At 42.4% G+C, this 27004-nt stretch overlaps 1 protein-coding gene across 5 annotated transcripts in view; it reads left to right on the forward strand.

The window, feature by feature from the left end:
- Positions 1 to 27004, forward strand: part of Wdr7 (WD repeat domain 7) — a 314228-nt gene that overhangs the window by 204242 nt on the left and 82982 nt on the right. For all 5 annotated transcript variants that reach the window (XM_004654764.2, XM_045134797.1, XM_045134798.1 and 2 more), the window contains 2 exons: positions 7839 to 8025; positions 18172 to 18289. In XM_004654764.2, coding sequence (XP_004654821.2) covers positions 7839 to 8025; positions 18172 to 18289 — 305 coding nt within the window. The remainder of the gene's footprint in view (positions 1 to 7838; positions 8026 to 18171; positions 18290 to 27004) is intronic.

Raw genomic sequence — 27004 nt, forward strand, 5'->3', positions numbered from 1 at the left:
AGATCACACACTGATCACACCTGCTTTATCATTGTACTTCTTCATTGCTCAGCCTTGGACTATCCAACAATGAGCACTTTAGGCAGAAAAAGGCCATATGCCTTGAGCAATGCATTTTGTCTATTTATAGGATAGTCAGACTATGTCAAATTTTAGTCTGCCATCCAAAATATGTTATATCAAAAGCAAAATGAGATTAAATTTCCTTATGTGATACAATTCAGTTAATTTGAAATTCAATAGAACAGGAGAAAAAAAGCTAACATTGAATCACAGAAAATTAGGAGTTTTGCTTTTATCATTTGGGGGCAGGAAACAGGAAACTTTGCAGTGTGACTGTATAAACTAATACTAATGAGCCTTAAAATAGATTTGTTAAATTAATTTCCTAATTTAAAAAGTCCCTTTGTACTTTTTATTTTAAAAAAGTAAAAAGTTTAAGAACTAATTGTATTAGTGTACAGCATCTAGTTAAAAGGGTTCTTAATTAGTGCATATTCATGAATAGTGCACTTTGATTGGAGTTCTTTCTAATCATGTCAAGTACCTGTATAGAGCAAAGGAAGGGGATTCTCCATGGCACTGTGCCATCCCTGCTTCTTGAAGAACATTAGCAAGTGGGAAAAGGCTTCATTCATTTGGTTACATGTTGAAACAAGTGGCCGGTCATTATTTATTCATTCCGTACTCATTGTAATGGCATAAATCATCACAAATTCATTTGGTTAAAGTGCATAATAAGTTCTCCCATAGGAATTTGTTGTAATTGAGCTCTTAATTAAGGTATTTTTAAAAGTATGACCCTTTTCCCCTTCTACACTCTTCATAGCCAAGCACTGTTAGTGGCCATGTCTTCACTCACGGCTCAGTACATGCACAATGAGGCTATTGTAACCAAGGTCAAAGGTGTTAGGTGTATTTCCTGCCAGCAGGAGCCTGAGGCAGTTTGAATGTGTGGCCTCATAAACTCAGATGTTTTTGATGAAGAACTGAGCTTGTCCCTTGGGTCTGCAGCAGGGGCTGGAGGAGGTATCACCGGGGGCGGATCTTGGAGTCTAGCCTAAGATGTATGTGCAGGTGGATCTGAGTCCAGCTCTAGTGGGTGTCTATTAGAGCAGTTTGAGCTGTGGTGGTTTGTACTTGCTGGTGTTGATGTTTGCTTCCTGAAGTTGTATGTCTGCTTGGACCTGTGGATGTAAGGAGCATCTTCCACCACTAACGGTGTTTGCCTTGCATTTTGTAAGCCTGAAATAAACTGCTTCCTCATGTAAGCTGTGTCTAGTTGGATGTTTGTGCCAGCCACAAGGAGCTGACTGCAACATGGTCATAGTTATGCATCATCGCTCGGGGCTCAGTAAAGTGCTTTGAGCTTTTTTTAAAGTACAGTAGGGGAATGTCCTTTCTCCCTTGTTCAGCTCTAGTTTGACTCTGGCCTCTGTTTTACTTTCTACTTCTTCAAGCTTTTCCAGGTAGTGCGTGGTTTACCATCAGCACAGATTCCCTTAAAATCCAAGTGTCCTTCTGGCAAGGTGCTACTCCACATCTGAGCCATCCTTTCCTTATTATGTGGCCCTTCTCTCCTTCCTTCTTTAGCCCCCAGTCATCCAGTGTCCACTGCAGCCCTGTGACTGACAGGGTGCTGGTTTTAGAGGTGGCCTGTGTAACACAGGACTTCTCTGAGTTCCACAGACTTTCAGAGAAATGTGGACTGGGAAACATAAGGGAAAAGATAAGGAATTAAAGATTAAAAGTGGGGGGGGGGATGTCATTTAGTGACAGAGTTTTAAAATGATCTTTTCTCAGTTAGTGCCATTCTTTACAAATAGACACTGTGTAAAATACTGCTGCACAATCCATTTATGTTTTAGTGGATCTGAGAAACTGTTGTAGAAAATAAAGATCTGAGGCAATTTTGATGTTTTGTTAGCATGTGTAGCTAGCAGGTGACTGGGGTTGTGTATGTTAAGTGAACACCAAATCTAGTGCTCTGGTCTCTGCATGGGGGAAGTGCTGTGGAGCTGAGGTCTGCTGGGCAGGCCACTGGGAGCAGTGCACTGGCAGTGCACAGGTGTGCCACCAGCATGCGACCCTGACACCCGTGCACGCTGCCTGCGGACGCATGTGGCCACGGTTCTTGTTATCAGTGAAGTGTTTTCACGTACTGCATCAGGAGTCTCCTGAGCTGATAAATTGAGTCTCCTCAGGGGAAGGGTCAACAAGTGCTCAGGAATACAAATCCATAAGTAATTTCCAGGGATGTCATTAGAGCATGGGTAAACTCACGTGTGGGTGTGTGAGCTGACACAGGAATGCACATGTGTGTGGGCCTATGTGTCTGTCTTTGAAAATTCTAGCCATCATAACTAGCCACACACAAGAACTGAAGCATTGCCATTTTTGCAGGTCCATGATTGAACAGTACTCGGCTTGCCAAAGCAGTACAGCAGCCTTCGTACAGAACTGCCAGCTCTTACCTGCAGCTTGCGGAGGTTTTACTTTGCTATCCTTGTCCCAATCCTTTCTCTCATTTTTAACATTTTGCTGTAACAGCAAAGTGTAAGTATTTCCCTGCAGCTTTGCACTTTTTAAAAAACATTAAGACTAAAGTTGGTCCCATTTCAAAAAACGGAAAACCTTAGGTTTGGAGCAGACTAAAACGAGCTGTTATTACTCTTAACTGCAGTGGGGCAGAAGTGGCTTCCCAGCAATCCGAGGGTCCTCATTCACTGTGCTTCCCCTGGTGCCAGCTTGAGCTCTGGAAAGGATTTTCCCTGGCTTTGCTTTGATTTTCTGTGTTCTGAGTCTGGCTGCATTTTGGTTGTTCATTTGGAGTTTTTTTTAAAACTTTTAAAATTTACTTGCACACACGCATGTGAGTGTGTGTTGTATGTGTGTGTACGCGTGCATGCCACAGCCTGTGTGTGGAGATAAGGGACAACCTTGAGGTATCTGTTCACTTCTTCCATCTTCTTGGAGACAAGGTCTCTTGCTGTCTCAAGGAGCTCCGGTCTAGCTGGCCCATGAGCTTTGGATTCTCTTGGCTGGGCTTGCCATTGTCCAGAGGTGTGTTGGGTTAGGTGCCTGTGCCGCTTCGCATCCAGCTTGACGTGGGTGTGGGTGCTGCGGAGTCGAACTTCAGGTGCAAGCATGTGCCTTTAGCCACAGAGCCATCTCCTCAGCCCCTCATCGAAGTGACGATGACAAGCACTATTAAAACTACCACATTTTCTGTACTATTCACTTAGGTATAAAGGACCTTGAACATGTCCCATGGACCTGACCCCTGCTGAGTTTCACCCTGTAGTGAGCTGAATTAGTTGTGTCTTAGCATGTGCAGTCCAGGGCCAGTGACTAATGATAGGGCTTCAGAGTTGTGATTCTTAGAGAAAACGTGTCCTTTGATATGCAGTCTTTAGATAGCATGGGCCACTAAAATATCCAAAAATAAAATTTGTTTCCATTTACTTTTAATTTTGCTTACTAAAAATGTTATTAAATACTATTATGTAAACAATTTTATTTAAAAATCCTTTTCTTCACCCAAGTATCAGAAGAACATAATCTCACCAAAAGTAATAAGATTATAACCTCAAAATAAGTACTTGCTTTAAATGGAATGAACTTACTGTTATGAGAGACAGGTGTACACATGGTCACAGTGTACACATGCAGTGTGAAACACTTGTCAGTATTTGCCCCAGCAGTGAGGATGTATGAAGCTCTGCCGAAAACAGTCACCTCACTTAGCCTGTGCTGGACAAGTATTTCTTAAAACTCTTTCCTGGCCCAGGGAGCATTGTATGTTTTCCAGATTGAAAAGGTAAAGGAATAGTTATCATTAAAGACACAACAAATGCCAGAGACAGTGTGTTTGTTAAATATTTGGACACTAAAAGCCGGGTGTGGTGGTGCATGCCTTTAATCCCAGCAGTCGGGAGGCAGAGATAGGAGGATCACTGTGAGTTTGAGGCTACCCTGAAAATACAGTGTTAATTCCAGGTCAGCTTAGACTAGAGTGAAACCCTACCTCAAACAAACAAACAAACAAACAACAACAAAAAGAGTATAGGTATTTCTAAAGTCCTTTGAATTCAGAAAGTCTATGGTTGTGACCGGTCCCATGTTTCAAAGAAGATCAGAATTAAAAAGACTCCTGGAGCCTGTCATGGCTGCACATACCTATAATCTCAATACTTGAGAAACTGAGGCAAGAGGATCTCAAGTACCAGGCAAATCTGGGTTACAGAGTGAAACCCTGTCTCAAAGGAAGAGGGGGATGAAGAAAGAAAGAGAGAAAGAGATGGAAGTAAGATATAAAAAGAAAAGGCAGTAGGTTTTGTATATTTCTAATCACAACTCAAGTAATCTTTGTAAGAAAAAAAATACATCAAATCTTAAGATTGTATAAAACTTTGCAGGATAACCACTGGAATAAACACATTCCTTGTCTGGGGTGTCTTTAATGGCTTGTCCTGTCACACCTCATCTTCTCTGTGGCCTCCTGCTCTTGCCCATGCCTGCTCCTTTCCCCACCTCTCCCCACCTCCCACATGCAGTTTCCCACCTGGCAGAAAGTGAAATTTCTGAAACTGGCCATGTTTTCCTGTGCTGTTTGCTCTGCTTTCCCTTCACTTTGCTAATTTCTAGTCTATAGGTTTGGCGTAGTGATCACCTCTCCCACTAGTCTTCAGGTTTGGCATAGTGATCACCTCTCCCACTAGCCTCTGTACATGTCCCCAGAGGAAAGAGTAGCGCTTCTGTTACATTTATGCATCCTGCACTGACAGAAACCATAACTATTCACTATTCTGTGTTATATGTGTGATAACACTGTTAGATATATTCAAACTGTCTGCTAACTCACCTGTCTCCTAACTAAAAATGCATTTCCTAAGGGCACTTTGAAGTCTTCTGCATCTTTCAGGGCAGCAGTGTAGTGGTTTGGAAGCAGAGGTCTCCGTGGAGGTCAGCACGTGTGCAGAACACTGAGGTGCTGTGCATGGGGCTGGAAGATGCAGTGGCACCTGAGACAGTCCCACCCTCAGGCACTGACCAACTTTCTGAGCAGGAGGGAAATGCACAGGAATGCCATGTGATAGGGACACATCAAATGGCCAGAAAATAGAGCAGTGGGTCACTTTCCAAAAGCAGCTCATTTATAAAAACAAAAAACATTATTTATTTGTAAGTAGAGAAAGATAGAAGAGAGACAGAGAGAATGGGCATGCAGGGGCCTCCAGATGTTGCAAACAAACTCCAGACACATGTGCCACTTTGTACATCTGGCTTTACCTGGGTACCAGGGAATCGTACACTAGGTTATTAGGCTTTGCAGGCAAGTGCCTTAACTGCTGAGCCATCTCTCCAGCTCAGCGTTTGGTTTTCTGAACAAAACATTTATTTATAGTTTCATCTTTTCCTGTAAATTTCGTGATTTCATTTTTCCTTATAGAGGAATTGGATTACTATATATACATTTTTCCTGCCACCTCTTCCACAATGGACCCTGAGCCTTGGAGGATGTGATAGAGCTATTTCAGTGCTGAGCACTCCTCTGTCACTTCTTAGCACCAGAGTGCCTTCCTGAGTCATCCCACTGTCACTAGCATTCACTTACAGAGCTTGGTGACCGAGATGTTCAGCAGTACCACATACAGACTCTTGGATGCAAGGCAGCCTTCTTCCTTTACCTCTACTGCAGTCCATTCTGCCTGACAATTGACAGTTTCGATAAAAACGCCAGTAACTGCTTTTACTCATATGTCATTTTCTTAATTTAGAAGATGAATTCAGCATGTTGTTCAAAACGCACTCCTTGCCTTTCTCAGCACTCACTTGGCTTGGGCCTCCACAGCGCCCTCTGTGGGCAGAGGCCCACTTTGCACTGTTTCATGGACAAGCAAGCTGAGGCTTGGTCACCTCCTATTTAGTTCCTGGTGTGTAGTCTGAGCCTCTGTCCCTCATGCAGTATGCTGTGATTAAGGAACTGCCTCTTCCCTTCCCCTCCAGAAACCAAACAAACAAAACTTTCTGAACTGTAGTTGTTATTCATAATCCCTAGTGGTCAGTCTTCTTTTTTGAATGCCAAAATGCCTTTTGAAGTAATGGGGGCTTTGCAGATGATAGCTGTGATTTAGATACTATTCTGTGTTACTTTTAAATCTGTATAATAAACTTGCATGGGAAACTTAGATGTATATGACATCATTGTAACATGTGAGTTTGTAGAAGAGAACATAGTGGTAGATGTCTCATGCCATATCTCACCATGGTGCCCTCTCCAGCCCCTGGGCCAGCATTGCCTGTGGTGACAGGTGTTGCAGATGGAAGTATTTTTGCATGTAATCTGTATTAGATGCAGCAGAAAGGTTAAAAAAGTTCACACTGGCTGGGCATGCTGGTGCATGCCTTTAATCCCAGCACTTGGGAGGCAGAGGTAGGAGGATAACCATGAGTTCAAGGCTACCCTGGGAGTACATAGTGAATTCCAGGTCAGCATGGGCTAGAGTGAGACCCCACCTTGAAAAAACAGCAACAACGAAAATCTACACTGCATTACTTAAAATCATCTCTATTTGTAGAATGCTGAGGGGGAGCGGACATTGAAACTTAGGATCACTCATGTTTTGTACTATAAACATGTATTTATGTATAATTATCTAATAATTATAATCCAATCTTATAATTAATTAAATACCTAAGAATATAATGTAAAATATTCTAGACATATCTTTTCTTGTGAAAGTATAGATCAAAACAAGCCATAAAACCTGAAATCATTTGTTTTCCTTTTCTTAGCCATAAAACCTGATATCACTGTTTTCCCTTTTTTTTTTTTTTTTTAAATGTTTTTCAAGGTAGGGGCTCATTCTAGCTCAGACTGACCTGGAATTCAGTATTTAGTCTCAGGGTGGCCTCGAACTCATAGCAATCCTCCCACCTCTGCCTCTCAAGTGCTGGGATTAAAGGTGTGCGCCACCAGGCCCGACATTTTTTTTTCCTTTTTTTAAGCCAGGTTTTATTCTAGGTTGACCTTGAACTCAAGGTGATCAATCCTATCTCAGCCTCCTGAGTACTGGGATTAAAGGCATGAAGTGCCATATCCGGGTAAAGAATCTTTTTTCCTTTGCTCTGTGTGTGTGTGTGTGTGTGTGTGTGTGTGTGTGTGTGTGTGGTATACATGGCTGTGGTGTGTGTAGATGGGTGTACCCATGTGTGTACTTGCAGAGGCCAGAGGAGATCGTCGGGTGTGCTTCTCTTCTCATTCATCCATGTTCTTCTTGGGGTGGAGTTTCTTCTTCAGCCAGGAGCTGCTGTCTGTCAAGTAGCCCTAGGAATCTTCTGCCTCCCCTATTGGAATTACAGATGTGCATGGCTACATCAAGCTTTTTATTAATATCTTAAAAATATTTTATGTATTTATTTGAGAGACAGAGAGAGAGAAAGTTAGATAGAGAGAAAGAGAATAGGCACTCCAGCGCCTCTAGCCACTGCAGACTCATGTGCCCCCTGTGTTTACATGGTACTGGAAACTTAAACCTGGCTTCTCAGACAAGCGCCTTACCCACTAAGCCAGCTCTCCAGCCCGAGCTTTTGATTTATTTTCTTTCTTGGGTTCTGGAGAGTCCATCTTGGCCTCTGGCCTGAGAGGCTCCTGTGCTTAAGCAGCAAGCACTGCTAACCACTGACCCATCTTCCAGCCCCTAAAAGCTTTTAGTTTTATTGTTGAAACCCTTTTTGGAAAAAAAAATTAAAAATGGGTGATATTTTCGAAGTGTACTTCAACAAAAATATTGCAGAAGGATGATTGCTGCTGTGAATCTATTTTGATACTTTAGGCAAAGCGCTGACGTTTCTTCTGCTCCAGCCGCCGAGTCCCAAGCTTCCTGCGCACAGCACCATCCGGCGCACAGCCATCGACCTGATCGGGCGCGGGTTCACCGTGTGGGAGCCTTACATGGATGTGTCGGCCGTTCTCATGGGGCTGCTGGAGCTCTGTGCAGACGCCGAGAAGCAGCTTGCCAAGTACGTGTGCATTCCGGTGGCCGGGCTTGTTATGGCTTCTCTAAGGAGGGTGGCTGGGGAGTGCCACTTACATCAACAGAAAATAAGCCAGGTGAGGCGCACACGCCCACCCTCCCAACACTTGGGAGCAGAGGCAGGAGGATTTCCACAAGTATATGCTCAGCCTGAGCTACAAAGTAAGTTCCAAGCCAGGGTTACCTGGTGAGACCCTGTCTCACAAAACCAAAACTAAACTAAAATCAACAAAAAATAAATATCATCTCAAAATATGAAATTTTGTATATGTATAATGAAAAGAAGCCAGCTTCTGTAGTTCTAATTTTCAAATTGTGTTTAATTGTACCTTAAGACATTACTGGCTGATAATCACATAAACATATTGTTCATAAGGAAACTGTGTGCCTACTTGATCACAAATGTTCTCCTTGGGCTGGAGAGATGGCTCAGTGGTTGAGGCTGTTGTCTATAAAGCCTAACGACCAGACTTCAATTCCCCAGTATCCACGTAAAGCCAGATGCACAAAGTGGCGTATGCATCTGGATTTTGTTTACAGTGGCTAGAAGCTCTTGTGTGCCCATTCACTCTGTCCCTCTGTACCAGGTGCGGTGGCACACATCTTTAATGCCAGCACTTGGGAGGAAGAGGTAGGAGGATTGCTGCAAGTTCAAGGCCATAGTGAATTCCAGGTCATCCTAGGCTAGAACAAGATTCTACCTTGGGAAAAAAAAAAAAAAAGTTTTCCTAACAGAAGACAGGCCTAGACAGTTTGGAAAATTATTCTCCACACTGCTGTTAGCCTAAGTCAATTTTATTGGAGCTTCATTTGCAAACAGTAAGCTGTCAGTCATAAAGACGGTAGTCATCAGAGCGTAGTCCATGGTGACAGTAATGCGGGTGGAGGAGCTGCTCAAAGAAAATCAGTTGGAACACTGACATGTGCTGGTGCCGAGGGTGCTAGAGATGGAAGGAGCTGAGGGTTGACTTGGGACTCTGCTCCCTATTCCTGGGAGAGGGAGGTATTTTGGTGTTTTACACAAATGGCATGGAGCTGGTTATTGAAGTGCAGTGACAGTGTTGCCCAGCCAGAACTGCTGCCTACTTCCCAGTCGTCGTCACCTCGAGTGGACTCCTGTGCCCACTCAGCAGTCTCCCCATCCCTCCTCCTGCTCTAGGCAACCCCACCCTGCTCTTCAGATCTGCTTCTTTCACGAGCCTGCCTCCCAGTTCAGCCATATTGCTTCTTCCACAGCTGAAGAGCCTGCTCTGCGATCTGCCATCAAACTGATGGTGGACATGTGGCTTGTTTTACTGTCTGCTATTGTGACTAGAGCTCCGGTGAACACTTGTCATGAAGATTCATTCAGGACCTGATTTCATGTCTAAATGTGGAATTACTGGGCTTATGTTATTCCACATTTTCATTTTCCAGGAGCCACTGTTGTTTTTCATTCCTACCAGCAGGTACCAGGCAAAGTTCCACCTTCCTGCTGGCATTTTTCTCCTCCTCTTCTCTTGCAGTCATCCTACTGATTGTAAAATGATAGAAATACCTGAACCATCCTGTCATACCTCTGTTTTCTGTTTTCATAGCTAACTTTCAAAAAACATAATTGTCTCACTTCCCTTACCCCGCAGTTTACATAGGGCCCCACATGTGTGAGGCTTGTGGTCTTTCTGCTGGCTGCTCTATGCTTTCTAAAGAGACATCAGAGAGGCAGCTAACAGCTCAGATGCAATGTCCCCAGACTGAGTAGTAGGAGATACTTATTTGAAAACCAGGCCGCTGCTGTCCCCTTACTCCTGTCAGTCCTCCATGCTTCCTAACCTCATCTGGCCTACAGGGTGATGGTAAATGAGTATATGTTTGCAACGTGCTTAGGAGGATGGTGAGCACATCTTGAGAGGAATGGCATTGTTCACAGTGGAGGCAGTGTAGGCTGAGGTGCCATTGCTTTGGTTGTCCGGTTGAGCACTTCAAAAGCTGGTGAGTCCTCTTCCAGAGTGAGCAGTCTAGCAGAGTGGCAGCCGAGCTAGTTTCTCTACATAGGAGGTCCGCATGGTTCTCAGCTGCCTCTCAGGGTTGGGAGGCGATGCACCAACAGTTCGCGACAGCTGGCCTTTGTGCAAAGCCCTGGAACGTGTTTTCAACCTTTGGCCTTCCCTGGCTGTGGCTGCAGCTGCTGTGTGCACCCCACAGGAGGACCCAGGGCCGCCTACGCCTGCAGCGCTCCCGGGGTCACCTCTCAAAAGCTGCTGCATGTGAGTCTGGAATTCTGCTTTGTGCTGTGTGTCTTCTTTTCTGGTCTGATCATACCCACTTCTACAACATCCATGCTTTGTTTTGTGTTGTGGGAGAAATGATAGGCTTTTATTTTAGCTTCGTGTTTACAGCCTTATTTTGTTTTTAGTAAGTCCACATTAAGCTTACATCAGCAAAGTGAACATGCACGGATGCTTTGCTTACAGGCAGCATGTCAGCAGACACAAACACCACTGTTCTCAGGGAATTTAAATCTTGCTATTACATCCTTTGTGTCACGAAGATTAGTATGACTTTCTCCACACAGCTTTGAATAAATGAGTGTATCAGCATGTAGCCTTGAGGAGTCCAATGCAATTTTTGTCATGATAAATTGCATAATAAGCAAGGAAATGTTTGCATATTAATCTCTAACAATATTTAGATTGAAAATGGCCTGTTACATCCGTGGCGAACATGGTACAGGCTTCTGTGGACCAAGGTGGGAGAAGTGGAGTGGCAGTGTGTGTGGGGCTCATGTGTCTCATGCCCTCCATGCCCCATGCTGCCCTCGTTCTGGCTGATTCACTGTGTACACAGTGATGACACTTGGCTAGCTGGGTGCTGTTTGGTGCCAAGCTTGCTATGCGAAGACATTTGTACATTAGAGTGGTGCTTCTGAACATTTCAGCCTGCATTTTTGAAAACGCAGCCATGTAGCAAACATCTTCTGATTCCCATTCTTGTGAGTTTGTGAGACCAGCCTGAGCAGGGAAAGTCAGCGCAGGCCTGATGTGAGGAACATATGCCTCAGAAGACATTCCTTCTTTCCCAGGTTCCTGCAGCCCCTCAGACTGATCCCCAGAACTCTCTCCCAAGATGATGCCTCAAGGTCAATAGCACATTCTTCCAGAATTCATAATACCTTGTTGTAAATATAGGACTGTCCTTTTCTACCTAAAGATGGTTTCAATAGTCATTTCCTCATGTTTCAGATATTTTGGAATTTTTGTTTGTTTTTTCAAGGTAGGGTCTCCAGTCCGACCTGGAATTCACTATGTAGTCTCAGGCTGGCCTTGAACACATGGTGATCCTTCTACTTCTGCCTCCCTAGTGCTGAGATTAAAGGCATGTGCACCATGCCCAGTGTTGTGAAAAAATTTTAAATCTGTGTACTAATTAAGCAAGTGCTTAATTAACTAATATGTGAAAAGAGACAACTTTAGGTAATTGCAATTTCTGAATAGAATCAAACAGACCCTGGCCAAAGGGCTGGGGTTGGAAGGATGGGTATCCGGGAGCCAGTGGGGTGGAGCAGCTGGGTAAGCAGAGGGTACCAGGGAACACTTGCACTGTATTTTCCTCTGAGGGGAGGAGGGAAAAAGGAAGTCACACAGCAGAAGAATGGGTGGCAGCACAAGTATGTCCATAAACAGCTGGGGAGGGAAAGTAAGAGCTGCTCCGAACGGACTTGGCTCATTCATTACTTAAGGAACATGAACTGGATTCCGCATTGTACACTACCTCGATTCATTACTGACTTACAGAATGTTAAACTGGGGTTCCCCCATCTAAAACTTAACACTGACTGGACTCATTCATTACTTACAGAACGTAAACTGGGGTTCCCCTGTCTAAAGCTGAACACAACTGGACTCTTCCATTACTTACAGAATGTACATTAACAGTTTCCTTTCCAGTTATCTCTGGGGAATAGAACTAGTGTTAGAGAAAAGCTTGATTTGAGCTTTTAGGAACAGATTGTTACCTAGTGGTATGTGGGATCTGGAGGTTCAAGCTGCAATCTTCATATTTAATGCTATTTTTCAATTTTTAAAATTAGTTTTGTACTCAGTGTATACTATTTTTATGTTTCTGTGCTGTGTTGTGCACCTCACGGGCTACACAGAAGTTCAGAGCAGTAGGCATGATTGCCCTGATACCCATGTGTACACAGGTTTCCCATCCAGTCATATCCTTCGTGTGTGTGTGTGTGTGTGTGTGTGTGTGTGTGTGTGTGTTTGAATCTAGGATGTAACCTTTTGTCCACAGCAGTATTATAGCTGTTAAAAATTACAGGATCCAAGCCTAGGTTTAGCTGACTCCAACACCAAATCGTTACTGCTGAGCTCTGTTGCATGAAAAATCTAATCACCTAAAGAAGTAAAATAGCATTTTAAAGGATATAAATGGGGCTAGAGAGATGACTTAACAGTTAAGGCTCTTGCCTGTGAAGCCTGAGGGCCCAGGTTTGATTCCCCAGTACCCACATAAGCCAGAGGCATAAGGCAGTGCATGCGTCTGAAATTCATTTGCAGTGGTTGGAGGCCCTGGCATGCCCATTCTCTTTCTCTCTGCCTCTCTTTCTGTCTCAAATAAATAAATACAAATAAACAAACAAACAAAAAGGATATAAATGTGGTCAGGTCTCAGTTTTGAGTGTACTTTTGGATTTTTAAATATGTTTAATGAAATTGTTTTCATCAAGGATTTTGTACCATGTAGAAATCAAATATGTTATTTAAATATCAATAAACTCCTTAATTGCTTGGGCCCTGGAGTGTGCTGGTTTATATTTATTCAGCATGCCAGGCAAGTGATTGACATCAGTGAGCTTTTAATAAAACCACTTCATTTCAGAGATGCAGATCTCCTTCAACAGCATCTGATTCCATGTCTGCAGTGTGCTAAGCAGAGAGTTTAGAGAGGGGAAGGGAGGGAGAGAGAAGGCTCAGGACTCCAGCTCCCACTCTTTAGCTCTTTTGCTGGTCGGGAGTATGCCATTTGTTTGGTAAGTGGACCATAAGTACCTTCTTACATGAGGATTTTTTTTTTCAATGAATGAGGATGATGTCATCATTTATCGTGAACTGTTGAATAATACATTAGATTATGTGGTTACATACATGTAGATAAAAAGGCAAAAATGGTGGATAAATCTGACTTTACAAGTGAACTCTGGGAAAGCTAGAGTCCTGTCTGTCCGTTTGCCTAGTCCACTGTGAAGGAACGGTGAGTGCAGCCCAGCTGCTGAGGGCTAAATATCCAGTGCCACCAGCGGCCAAAGGCACTAGAAGCACAGGAAGTACAGCTGAGGGAGAAACATGCAGCTTCTGGAAGCCACGTGCTTTGATTCCACACAGAGAGGTGCCCAACAGTAGAAGGATTCTATGTGAATGATACACAGAGTTGGAGCAAACTCAATCCTTTTGTTTAAATTTGAAGGGTGAAGGTCAGAGAAAGACATCAAACAAACACTGACATGCCTTAGGAGTCTGTCAAACTAACTTTCCTCTTCCTAAGAAAGTCATCTAAAATGCAAAGTTTATGGTCTAAGGAGAACAGTATGTAATCATGTAAGCGCAGGTTTTATTCCTTGTGAATCTCTGCAGCATGCAGGAAATACGTCTAAAGATACACGTTTGGAGGAAGAGCAAGTTCTGTCTTTGAGTTGAGGAAATGAATGCTGCCTGTGCATTAGAAAATGAATGTCTGACTTGATAGGAATCACAGATCCCTTATTGAATGGAGTGCACGATAGGGTGAAGCTCTGACTTGGCAGGAATTGCAGATTTCTTATTAAATGGAGGACAACTACAAGTACCCTTGTTCTGCCATGCTGGGTAGTAAAGAGATCCCAGAGCCTCGAAAGTCAGAATGCATTTCCAACGATGTTTATCTTCTTCCTTTGCAACAGAAACTGCTTTGAAAGTATAGTTATTCTTAACCAGGATTTGCAGACTCTCTGGGGAAAGTTTAAGTGTTTTCCCTGGAATGTATCCTTACAATATTCCATAATTTGACAGATGTTGAAATGTGACAATTTTAGATGGTGACATTTCACTAAAATGTTCCTACGTATAGGCTTTACAATGCTGTCACTACAGTGGAGCACACCCTGGAATTGGCATAATGAATTATTGTGAAGTGAGCTCACCAGAGTAGACTGTTTTCTATTCGTGTTCTTTCTTTATAGAATAATACATCCTGTGTGTTTCAGGTGCGATGTGCACACCAAAATGCTGAGCAACATAGTCTGTCATGACCAGTATCTTCAGAATAAAGGCTGAAACCAAAGGCCCATCCTGAGCCTATAAAACAGAGAATCCCACAGATCCACAGGAGCAGGGTCAGAAAAGCATAGTGCCTTCTGGATTCACATAGAGATCCCAGAAACAGGCAAACAGCCCTTTCTTTTCAAAGCTTTCATTCAGATAGACTCCCACATTAAAATAGATCGCACACACAGCACACTTTTGGCTTTAAAGATGACTACATGTAGAATTAGACTTCATCTGTTGGGACGACCAGATCAATTACTTTGACTTTATTGCCTGGTCAATGCAGTCCAATAACTGGCTTAAGTGATTTTTTTGTTTTTGCTTGTACTGAATTTACCATCTAGCTTCACTGAGAGCATAACTGGTGAGCTGTCTGTGTTTAAGGGCTGTACTAGACACTTTGAGGGTATAATGGTTAATCTCTGTTTGTCAACTTGACAGGATTTAGAATCACCATGGGAGCAAATCTCTGGTCACAACTCTGAAGGCTTCTTTAGGTGAGATGAGTTGAGGCAGGGAGGACCCACTCTAGCCATGGGCAGTACCATCCTGGGGCTGGGGTCCTGGCCAGAATGAGAAGGAGAAGGCTAGCTCAGCACCAGTGCTCCCCTGTTCCTGCTCACTTACTGCTGAGCTAAATGCCACCAGCTCCTCCTTGCAGCCATGCCTTCCTGCTGTAATGGACTGAAACCCAAAACTGTGAGCTGAAATGACCCTTTTTTCCTTCCACTGATTTTTGTCAGGTATTCTGTCCCAGCAAGGGGCAAGTACCTCATACCCGGGACACATGGGTGAGAAGTTATCTCCTAGTCTGTACTTGAGGACCCACAGGCAGGAAGGAGTTCAGCCGTGGGAGCCTTGAATACATGCTGGTTTTGTTTCTATGGAAGGAAAAGTGATAGCAGAATGCCATTTAGGGAAATAGGAACTGAACAAGCGGGTGGGGAGAGTGCCAGTGGAGCGAAGGGAGAAGCAGCGCTAACAAAAGCTTGGACAAAGGGCTGGGAAGAGAACTCAGTTGGTAAAGTGCTTGCTTTGCCCCCGTATCCATGTAAAGCCACAAAGCTGGTGGCATGCGCCTGTATTCCCAGAGCTGGGAAGCAGAGCCAGAAAGGTCTCAGGAGCTCTCTGGTCAGCGTCACTCCAGACCAGCGAGAGACTCACTGATGCCTCTGCGAAATGCTCACCTTCCACTGAGCCTTAATTCTCCTTCGTACCCATTGCCCTGTAGCTTCTCTTTAGCCTCCAGCACCAGACCTTGAGAAGTTCATGCATCTCCCGAACCTGCATGGTCCTTTGCTGAGATGAGAGGAAGTGAACATGTGGCTAGACCTTAAATTTACAGCCACAGATTGGCCTCACTTTCCTTTCACCTTACATCTTTGTGAGAGACATTTTTGGTTAGAAGGAGCATCTATAGTCCATGCAGTCTGACTTTTTCTTTCTCTCTTCCTCTACCCCTCCCTCCCTCCCTCTTCTTCTTTCCTCTTCCCATTGGTAATTTCTCCTCCATACTAAGAACTGAGACAGGTAGAAGTAAGGGCTTAGTGGGAGTGATGAATTTGTCAGGATCCAGTTTCCACGGGCAGGTTTCCAACTGCAGAAAGTCCCACAGTACCCAGCTGAGGACCAATCAGGCGTTTATGGACTGTAGAAGGTTCTAAAACTCTTGTCCTGCAGAAGCAGACATTATCACTCTCATGCCCCAGTGCCCCTCAGGTAGTAAGCAGCTTTTGTTTTTTAATTTTGATTTTTTGAGGTAGGGTCTCATTCTAGCCCATGCTGACCTGGAATTCACTCTGTAGTCTTAGGGTGGCCTTGCACTCATGGAGATCCTCCTGCCTCTGCCTCCCAAGTGCTGGGATTAAAGGCGTGCACCACCATGCCTGGCAGGTAGTAAACATTTCTTTGCTGCATTTCAAATTCAGTCCAGAAAAGAAAGTGCTTAGCTGCCCATCCTGCTGAACCCTTTCTCTAGCCCCTGTTGGGAGTCAGGGGCATCTCTGCTGTATTGAACTTGAGGCCTCTCCTGCCAGTCTGTGTCCTGTTAGCTCTGTGTATATATGTATTCACACACACACACACACACACACACACTCAACTCCCAGTTTTCTCTGAGTCCCTACTTGTAGCTGCCCTCAGTTTGGCAAAAGCACAGAGACATTTGTATATCAGCAAAGGTTTAAGCAATATAGCAATCACAAAAAAAAAAAGTAAAGCAGAAATTTGTATGATTAGTTTCTCTCTGTTAGTGATGGTAAGAAAGTTTGTGTAACTCATCTTTATTTTTTTGTTTATTTTTATTTATTTGAGAGTGACAGAGTGAGAAAGAGGCAGAAAGAGAGAGAGAGAATATGAGCGCACCAGGGCCTCCAGCCGCTGCAAATGAACTCCAGATGTGTGCGCCCCTTGTGCATCTGGCTAACGTGGGTCCTGGGGAATCAAGCCTGGAACTGGGGTCTTTAGGCTTCACAGGCAAGCGCTTAACTGCTAAGCCATCTCTCCAGCCCTCATCTTTATTTTTTTTTTAATATATTTTTTTAAATTTTTATTTATTTATTTATTTGAGAGTGACAGACACAGAGAGAAAGACAGATAGAGGGAGAGAGAGAATGGGCGCGCCAGGGCTTCAGCCTCTGCAAACGAACTCCAGACGCGTGCGCCCCCTTGTGCATCTGGCTAACGTGGGACCTGGGGAACTGAGCCTCGAACCAGGGTCCTTAGGCTCCACAGGCAAGCGCTTAACCGCTAAGCCATCTTTCCAGCCCCTCATCTTTATTTTTAACTAAAGGTTAATGATTCTTGGAACAATTCTAGAAACAACTGTGAATTTTTAAAGAACTTTTAGTAAACAATCATTTACATATGAATACAATTGACTTGTTTGAGTAGAGTGAATCATAATGTATTCTCATACATATCTAAATATAAAAATTACTTAACTGTAAAATCGGTTACTGAATTCATGTGGAATAACAAAATATGCTTTTATATAGTTAGTGTGCCACATTTTAATAAAAAGTCTTGGTGCTCCTCACAGTGGTTCCTAAAGACTATAAAGTAAGCTTGGTCATAAGACTCATGTTTTCATAGGTCAGAGATGGTAAACACCACAACAGCGCTATCCTCTCAGAGCCCCTGCACCCTCCCGGTCTAGGAAGTCTACTCCATAGTGCACATAGTTCATAAACACCTGCACAATGTGATGCTGTTTCTGCTTTACAGGAAGAGAGTTGAGAGCTGGGCATAGTGGCACATACTTTTAATCCCAGCACTTGGGAAGCAGAGATAGGAGGATCACTGTGAGTTCAAGGCCAGCCTGGGCTAGACTGAGACCCTACCTTGAAAAAAGTGAGAGAGAGAGAATGGATTAATATTACTTCATTTAAGTTTTATGACAATTCTTTATAAACAGGAATATATTTCACTTTCCCATATCCAACCTCAAACAGTCTTTTAACATGCCGTCATAAACACATTATTACTTTTAACATTTCTTAGTACAAAACTTAAAAAAATACCCACAACAGTAACAGTTCCTACCTTTTCTGAGCTTTTGATATGTATTCAGTACTAGTTGTTGATAATTTGTTAACAAGCCATTTTTAACACTTTGGACAGATGCACAAACTGCTTTCAATCTTCACGGTTAATTATTCGAGTTTGTATTTGATGCCAGAACACCGGACTGCTAATCACTGCTCATTGTTGCGAGTCCATTATATTCTAGCTGTTTGAGTGCTCCCATTGACCTTGAACTGACATTATAAGCTGTGTCTAATCTTTTCAGTCTATATTTCTAATGCTTCTTTTCTTTTTTCTTTTTCTTCTGGGTCCCTGCTTAGCATCACAATGGGGCTGCCTCTGAGCCCAGCAGCTGACTCGGCCCGCTCTGCAAGGCATGCCCTCTCCCTCATTGCCACTGCCAGACCACCCGCCTTCATCACCACCATAGCCAAGGAGGTAAGCCCCGCTTCCCCAGCCTCGCACAGCGCGCCTTAGCCTCGCCTTCTGAGGATCACGGGATGCTGTGAATGAGCGTTCACACCTGCAGATGATCCTGCATTTCTTAAGCAAAGCGAATCAATACTGTGGTGCAGAGCCCATCCCTAGTGTCTTGTGTACACAGGCTGAGTCCACAGCCGTGTATCCGTCTCTGTTGGCAGAGATGTTCTAATGCACCAGACTTTTCAATCTGAAAGATAGCTGGTTTCATGAAATTAAAATATGTTAAAAGTATTGATGCTTCTCAAGTGTAAGTACCCACTTGTAATCAAAACTGAACTTATGTGTCACTAGCTCTCCACGTCTTCTGTATACAAAAAATGTAAGTCATAAACATGCTAATAGTTTTTCCTATGCTGTGTCACAGATAAAGACTTGAATGCCAATTGATCCCCACATTCCTGGTGTTCTAACTAATTGCCCACATCTAACTGAAAAACTAGTAAAGAACAATGAACCAATTATAGTATCTTTCCTACAGGTTTTAGTAGTGGAGAACGGAAAGAAGGAACAGCCCCTCAATTTTTATAGAGGTTTGTTCCATCCCAGCATACATGCCATGCAGGGTTGGTGTCCATAGGGTACTTATGGGCTGCTCTCAGCTGTTCTTCCTGCAGCCTTGAGGAGTGTCTAAGACTAAATAAGTACCTCCGAGTCTACTCTGATAACCTGAACCCATCCAGCCCATGTCTGCGCCACAGCCATCTTTAATAGACATGCCATACACATTTGTGATGTGAAAGTGGCTAGGATGGAGGGAAGGAGGTCTGAAGAGCTTCTGTAAGTAATTATGAGACAGTGGAGCCATGAACTCACATGAGGAAGGGCATGTTTTACAATAGTGTATATTGTATTTGATGTATATGCATATATATGTATATATAATATTATATATAATAGTATGTATATATGTATTATAATAAGCTTGTACTACATTTATACTATACATATGTTTACATGTTAGGCATTTGCTTTATAAGTGGAACCATGAATTCACATGGGGAAGTGCATGTTTGGTAACAGGGTTATACTAAGCATCTACTATATTTAAACTATGCATGTGTTTACATGTTAGACATTTGTTTCATATGTATTTGTATAAATGTAAAGATATTTTAGATTTATTATTGGCCGTGGGCTATCCCAATAGTAATTTTGACTGTCTTAAAAAAGCTGTACATTAGCCTGACAAGTCTCTATGCTTTTTTGTTTATTTATATATTTATTATTATTGACAACTTCCATAATTATAGACAATAAACCATGATAATTCCTTCCCCCACTTTCCCCTTTGCAACTACACTTTCATTTAAATCTTCTCCCACTCTCAATTAATATCTCTTTTATTTTGATGTCATTATATTTCTCTCCTATTATGATAGTCTTGTGTAGGTAGTGTCAGGTACTGTGAGGTCATGGATATCAAAGTCAGTTTGTGTCTGGAAAATTGCACTGTAAGGAACCCTACCCTTCCATTGGCTCATATATTTTTTTTTTTGTTTGTTTGTTTAGTTTAGTTTTGTTTTATTTTCTGAGGTAGGGTTTCATGCTAGCTCAAGCTGACCTGGAATTCACTATGTAGTCTTAAGGTGGCCTTGAACTCTCGGCAATCCTCCTACCTCTGCCTCCTGAGTGCTGGGACCATGCCAGGCCTGACTCTTATATTCTTTCTGCCACCTCTTCTGCAATGGATCCTAAGACTTGGAAGGTGTGATAGAGATATTTCAGTGCTGAGCACTCCTCTGTTACTTCTTCTCAGCACTATGGTGCCTTCTGAGTCATCCCAAAGTCACCACCATCTTAAAAGAGAAGTTTCTTTAACCAACACTGAGAGTAGCATTAATATATGGCATGAACATTAAGAAAAGTGATTACAGGGCAGTTTGGTAAGCATAATGTATACATCTAGCCAGACACCAGTAGGCATTACATCCGTAGGGCTCATGACTTCTCTCATCATAGGTTTTCAGTATCAGGCATGTATTCCCTCTCATGGAGCGGGCCTCCAGTCCAATTTGGAAGTAGTTGGTTCCCCCCATAACAGATATGCCACTATTGTACCCATTGACTCTTTTGGCCTGGCTGGCCAAATTTCAGGTTTGCAGTGTCCACTGTTGAGTATCTTCACATGTGGCCCTTGGCTTTCTGGGCCTGAGATACCTCACTAAGTATAATCCTTTCTAGGTCCATCCATTTCCCTATAAATTTCATTTTCTTTTTTTTAATGTAGTATCATGGTTTTATTTGTTGTTTTGTTCTGTATTGGAAACAAAAGTAAAGTTTTCTACATTATTTTCAGTCAAATAAATAAAAAAATAAAATAAAAATCTGAAACCAAAAAAAATGCATTGCCAGCCTTCAAAAGGCAACTTAAAAATGCTTAACATCATGTTAAGTAGGAGGTCATGATCCTGAGTTGCTCTGGTACTGAAATCCATTTGAACTGCAACTTCTAACTCACTACTTAAATATTTTGGAATTGGTTTATTGTTTCTTTTTTAACACATAATTTAATTTCAACAACAGCTGAGTTTCATCTAGTCACAAGCCACCAACCTGTCAGTCCATGTTCAAATGTTCAAGTAAGACTAATGCCCAATACAATCAGTCAAAGTGCTTCATCTTCAGACACACAGCCCTTGCCAGTGTCAAGCCTGGAACACTTTCCATCTGAGTGCTCCAGATTCATGAATTGTAATCTGCTCAAGTCAACTAGACTTACTTTTCTTTGAATACTCAAGGGCATCTAAGTACCTGGAATACTGTGAACCACAGTCTTTCAGAATTAGTGGGTGTATCTTTCACCCATTTCTTTTTACATTCATTTCACTGTTTTTTTGTATGTGGTGGACCATCTAAAACTTCAATCTTGCCTTTGCCTCCATCCAAATTGGGGAGCTTAATGTTTTCTATGGTGACTTCATCATCAGAATCTAAACTGTCCTTTGAGCTGTCCTGTGAACTCTTGGTGGAACTGTCCACTTCTTTTGAATCTGACTGATTCATCTCAGTCAAGGCCACATCCATCTGTGTAACTTTTCCAGGAGTTCCATCAGTATTTTCAATATTAAAACTACCAGGTGGGGCAACTGCCATTTCTTTTCATAGTTTTTCATTTGCCTGGGCCATTTGTGGGAGAAAGGTCTGGACTTGGTCCAGTAAAGGACTCCTCTGGATGTGAAATGTTTGAAAAGTGGAGGTCTTTTTGGAATCAGAATTATAATTGATAAGCAACTTGTCCCATAAACAGCACTGCAAGGTGTCTCTTAGGCCAAAGTTTCAAATCCTTCCACATTCCTTTTGTAAATCAGTTCCAAAAGGCCAAAGCCACACAGTCAGGTGACTAGGATCAATCCCACTCCTTGGTACCACTTTACTGTTGCAGTCAGGTTCACATTGCTAGTAGAAATCACCCAACCAAGAGCAGTTTATGGGAAAAAGAGGTTTATTTTGGCTTATAGGCTTGAGGGGAAGCTCCACGATGGCAGGGGAAAATGATGGCATGAGCAGAGGGTGGACATCATCCCCTGGATAAGGTGGACCATAGCAACAGGAGAGTGTGCCGTCGTTTTTTTATTGCTGAATAGAACACCATTGTGTAAGTGTACCACATCTTCATTATCCACTTCTCAGTTAAGGGACATCTAGGCTGGTTCCATTTCCTAGCTATTGTGAATAGAATGGCAAATAAACATGGATGTCAAGTACCTTAGAGATAAGGTAGTACAACGAGTCCTTAGGATATGTACCTAGAGGTAGTGTAGCTGGGTCATATGGTAAATCTATTTTTAGTTGTCTCAGGAACCTCCACACAGATTTCCACAATGGCTGTACCAGACTACATTCCCACCAGCACTGTAGGAGGGTTCCTCCTTTGGGGCATCCTCACCAGAATTTATTGTCATTTGTTTTCTTGATAATAGCCATTCTGACAGGAGTGAGATGGAATCTCAAAGTAGTTTTAATTTGCATTTCTCTGATGGCTAAAGATGTAGAACATTCTTTAGATATTTTATATGCCATGTATATTTCTTCTTTTGAGAACACCCTATTTAGTTCCTTAGCCCATTTTTAATTGGGTTGTTTGATTTATTATTTAGTTTTTTGAGTTCTTTGTATATCCTGGATACTAATCCTCTGTCAGATATGTATAGCTGGCAAAGATTTTCTTTCATTCTATAGGTTGCCTCTTTGCTGTCTTCACAGAGTCCTTTGCCATACAAAAGCTTTGTAATATCATGAGGTCCCAGAAGTTGATTAGTGGTTTTATTTCATGAAAAACTAGGGTTATATTCAGAAAGTCTTTGCCAATATCAGTATGTTGAAGGGTTTCCCATTTTTTAAAAAAATATTTTTATTTATTTATTTGAGAGCGACAGACAGAGAGAAAGAGGCAGATAGAGAGAATGGGTGCGCCAGGGCCTCCAGCAATTGCAAATGAACTCCAGATGCATGTGCCCCCTTGTGCATCTGGCTAACGTGGGTCCTGGGGAATTAAGCCTCGAACCAGGGTCCTTAGGCTTCATAGGCAAGCACTTAACTGCTAAGCTGTCTCTCCAGCCCGGGTTTCCCATTTTTAATTGGGTTGTTTGATTTCTTATTATTTAGTTTTTTGAGTTCTTTGTATATCCTAGATGCTAATCCTCTGTCAGATGTATAGCTGGCAAACATTTTCCCCATTCTGTAGGTTGTCTCTTTGCTCTGTTTGCAGAGTCCTTTGCTGTACAAAAGCTTTGTAATTTCATGAGGTCCAAGCTGTTGATCTATGGTTTTATTTCCTGAGCAACTGGAATTATATTCAGAAAGTCATTGCCTGTGTCAGTATTTTTAAGGGGTTAACCTACTTTTTCCTCTAGGCAGTTTCATAGTTTTGGGTCTGATATTAAGGTGTTTGATCTGTTTGAACTTAGTTCTTGTGCATGGAGAGAGATAAGGATCTATTTTCCTCCTTCTACTTATAGATATCCAGTTTTACCATCACCATTTGCTGAAGAGGCTGTCTTTTCTCCAGTGAATATTTTTGACATTTTTGCCAAAGATCAGATGGCTGTAGCTGCCCAGACTTACATCTGGGTCCTCTATTCTGTTCCATTGATCTACCTGTCTGTGTCATTACCATGCTGTTTTTGTTACTATGGCTCTGTAATACAGGTAAAAATCAGGAATGGTGATACCACCTGCCTTATTTTTGTTACTCAAAATTGTTTTGGCTATTTGAGGTTTTTTTGTGCTTCCAAATGAATTTTAGGATTTTTTTTCTATTTCCGTAATGAATGCCATTGGAATTTTGATAGGGATTGCATTAAATTCATGATTGCTTTTGTTAAGATTGACATTTTCACAATATTGAGTCTTTCAATCCAAGAACAAGGGATGGCTTTCCATTATTTCCTAGTGTCTTCTGCAATTTCTGTCTTGAATGTTTTAAAGTTTTTATTGTAGAGATCCTTCACTTCCTTGGTTCGGTTTATTCCAAGGTACTTTTTTCTTTTTTCCTTTTCTTTTTTTTCTTGATGCAATTGTAAATGGGAGTGCTTCTCTGACTTCATCCTCTGGGTGTTTATTGTTAGCATATAGGAAAGCTACTGATTTCTATGAGTTTGTTTTGTATCCTGCTACATGGCAAGAAGTGTTTATCAGCTTAGTTTGCTGGTAGAGTCTTTAGGCTCCTTTATCTCTAGAATCATGTCTTCTGCAAATAATGATAACTTGATCTCTTCCTTTCTAATTTGTATTCCTTTTATGTGTATCTCTTACCTTATTGTTATGGCTAAGACTTCCAGTACAATATTAAATAAAAGTGGGAACAGTGGGCACCTTTGTTTTGTTCTGGATTTTAGTGGAAAAGCTTTGTTTTCCCCCACTTAGTAATATGTTGGCTGTAGGCTTGTCATAAATAGCTTTTATTATGTTGAGATATGTTCCTTCTATTCCCAGTTTCTGTAGGACTTTTATCATGAAGAGATGATGGATTTTGTCAAATGCTTTTTCTGCATCTAATGGGACGATCATGTGATTCGTGTCTTTCAGTCCACTTATATAATGTATCATATTTATCATTTTGCATATGTTGAGCCATTCCTGCATCCTGAGATAAAGCCTACTTGTTTGGGGTGAATGATCTTTCTGATATATTCTTGTATTCTGTTTGCCAATATTTTGTTGAGAATTTTTGCATCTATGTTCATTAGGGAGACTAGTCTGCAATTTTTTCTTTCTATCTTTGTCTGATTTTGGTATCAGGGTGATGCTGGCTTCATAGAAGGAATTTGGTAGGATACCTTTCTTTTCTATTTTATGGAAAAGCTTCAGAATCATTGGTGTTAGTTCTTTCATGAAGGTCTGGTAAAATTCACCAGTGAATCCATATGGATCTGGACTGTTTTTAGTTGGGAAATGTTTTTATAACTCTGGGCGTGCATGCAAGTGACCACTGCTTCTTGATGAACTTGAGCGCTCTTGGTTTTGGACGCCTTGAGCAGCTCCATGGCGAAAGACGCACGTCTTGCGGATTGTGTTCCCGTCAGACTTGGTGTGCTTGGTCAGATGCCTGCCGGGGCCGAGCCGGTTTGCTTTCCTTCTTTGTCACTTTAGTGCAGAGCCATGGCTGCTGCATTTTCCTGTATTTGTTTCCTAATATGTGGTCTATTTTAGAGAATGTTCCCTGTGCTGCTGAAAAGAATGTGTATTCTGCACCATTTGGGTGAAATGTTCTGCAGATACATGTTAGGTCCATTTGTTCTATGACCTCATGTAATCCAGATGCTTCTCTGTTGACTTTTTTGCCAAGATGACCAGTCAGTTGATGGGAATGGGGTGTTGAAGTCAACTGTGTTCTGTCTTATCTGTGACCTTAATTCTAATAATGTTTGTTGGATGAAGTTGGGAGTCCTCATGTTAGGTGCAAATATGTTGAGGATTGTAATGTCCTCCTGTTGGGGAGTGTGCCTTTAATCATCATAGAGTGACCTTCTTTATCTTTCCTAATGAATGTTGGTTTGAAGTCGACCCTGTCAGATATTAGGATAGTGACGCTTGCTTTCTAGGCCTGTTTTCTTGAAACACCATTTTCCAACCTTTCACCCTTAAGATAATGTTTGTGTTTTGTGGACAGGTGGGTTTCTTGGGGGCAACAAATAGGAGGATCCTCCTTTTTAACCCAGTCTGCAAACCTGTGTCTTTTAGTTGGGGCATTGAGGTCATTGATTTTGAGTTATTATTGAAAAGTATTTATTTATTTTTGCCATATTTCTTGTTTTGTAGTTCCTCCAGTTCTTCCCTTACTCTCTTGTATTAACTAGTGTTTGAGTATGGTTTGTTTTTTCCAGGTTCAATGTATGCGTGCTTTTCTTTCTCTTCCACATGGAGGATCCTTTCAAGTATTTTTTGTAGAGCTGGTTTCGTGTTCACATATTCTTTTAGCCTCTTTTTGGAGGCTGTGCAAGACACTTGGAGGTGTACCAGAGTTGCTCAGCTGGTCCTGTTTGTGTTCTCTTAGCTGCTCAGCTGGTTCCTGCTGTCTTCTGCTTCAGATTTCTTGATGCTGTGAGGAGGCAGAAAACCCTTCACCTGGGTCTGCTCCTGCAGCTCTGAGCCTTCAGGACTGGTGGGTGCATGAACCAGGGCGCTGGCACCTGGCTGGAATTCTGGCCAGTTTCCTCCTTTCTGGAAGATCTTAGTCACTCCTGCTTCTCTATTATGGTTGATAATAACTTATACACCTTCACTTTTTGGTTCAAGAGTGTATTTTGCTGTTTTTCTGTTTGCTTACCTCCATAGGCTACTATGCTGCCACCTTATCCAAAGCTCCCTGATAACTATTTATATTAGTGGTATTTCTAACCTTTATTTGCACTATTTACATGCTACTTTTTAAAATAAAATGTTGGAATGTTCATACATTGGACTTCCCAACTTTTGGTTGTAAAAGCAGTTTAAAAGTATTTTAATGGGGCTGGAGAGATGGCTTAGTGGTTTAGGCATTTGCCTGCAAAGCCAAAGGATCCCGGTTCAATTCTCTAGGACCCACATAAGCCAGATGCACAAGGTGGCATGTGCATGTGGAGTTTGTTTGCAGTGGCTGGAGGCCCTGGCATGCTCATTCTCTCACTCCCCCTCCCTCTTTCTCACAAATAAATAAATAAAGTATGTTTTAAAACATTTTTATGAGCAGTCTTCATATTTCTTTTAAATAGCTTTTTCATTTCACTTGCAATCTTGGATTAAGTAAAATGCCAAGGTATTTTGCACTGTTCCCCTTGTCTGTCCCTGGACCTGTCCTGATGTTTCCTGATGTATCCAGGGCTCTCCCCAAGCCTGGGACTGTTCTGTCTTCTCTGGGCTGTAACATTTACCGTGTACCTGGGGCAACAAATCCCGGTGCCTTGCACTACCTGCCATGCGCCTTCCTTTGGACGCGTGCATGTTCATTGCACTTCCCGCTTGATGAAGGTGTGTGCAGGGCTGGGTCCAGCCTGCAGCCCATGTTCTGTGTGTGCCCCTCCTTGGTCATCGCTGTGCCTCAGATCAAGGGTCACATCAGCCCATGTTCTGTGTGTGCCCCTCCTTGGTCATCGCTGTGCCTCAGATCAAGGGTCACATCAGCCAATGTTCTGTATGTGCCCCTCCTTGGTCATCGCTGTGCCTCAGATCAAGGGTCACATCAGCCAGTGT

This window comes from Jaculus jaculus, chromosome 15 (assembly GCF_020740685.1).
Source record: "Jaculus jaculus isolate mJacJac1 chromosome 15, mJacJac1.mat.Y.cur, whole genome shotgun sequence".
NCBI lineage: Eukaryota > Metazoa > Chordata > Mammalia > Rodentia > Dipodidae > Jaculus > Jaculus jaculus.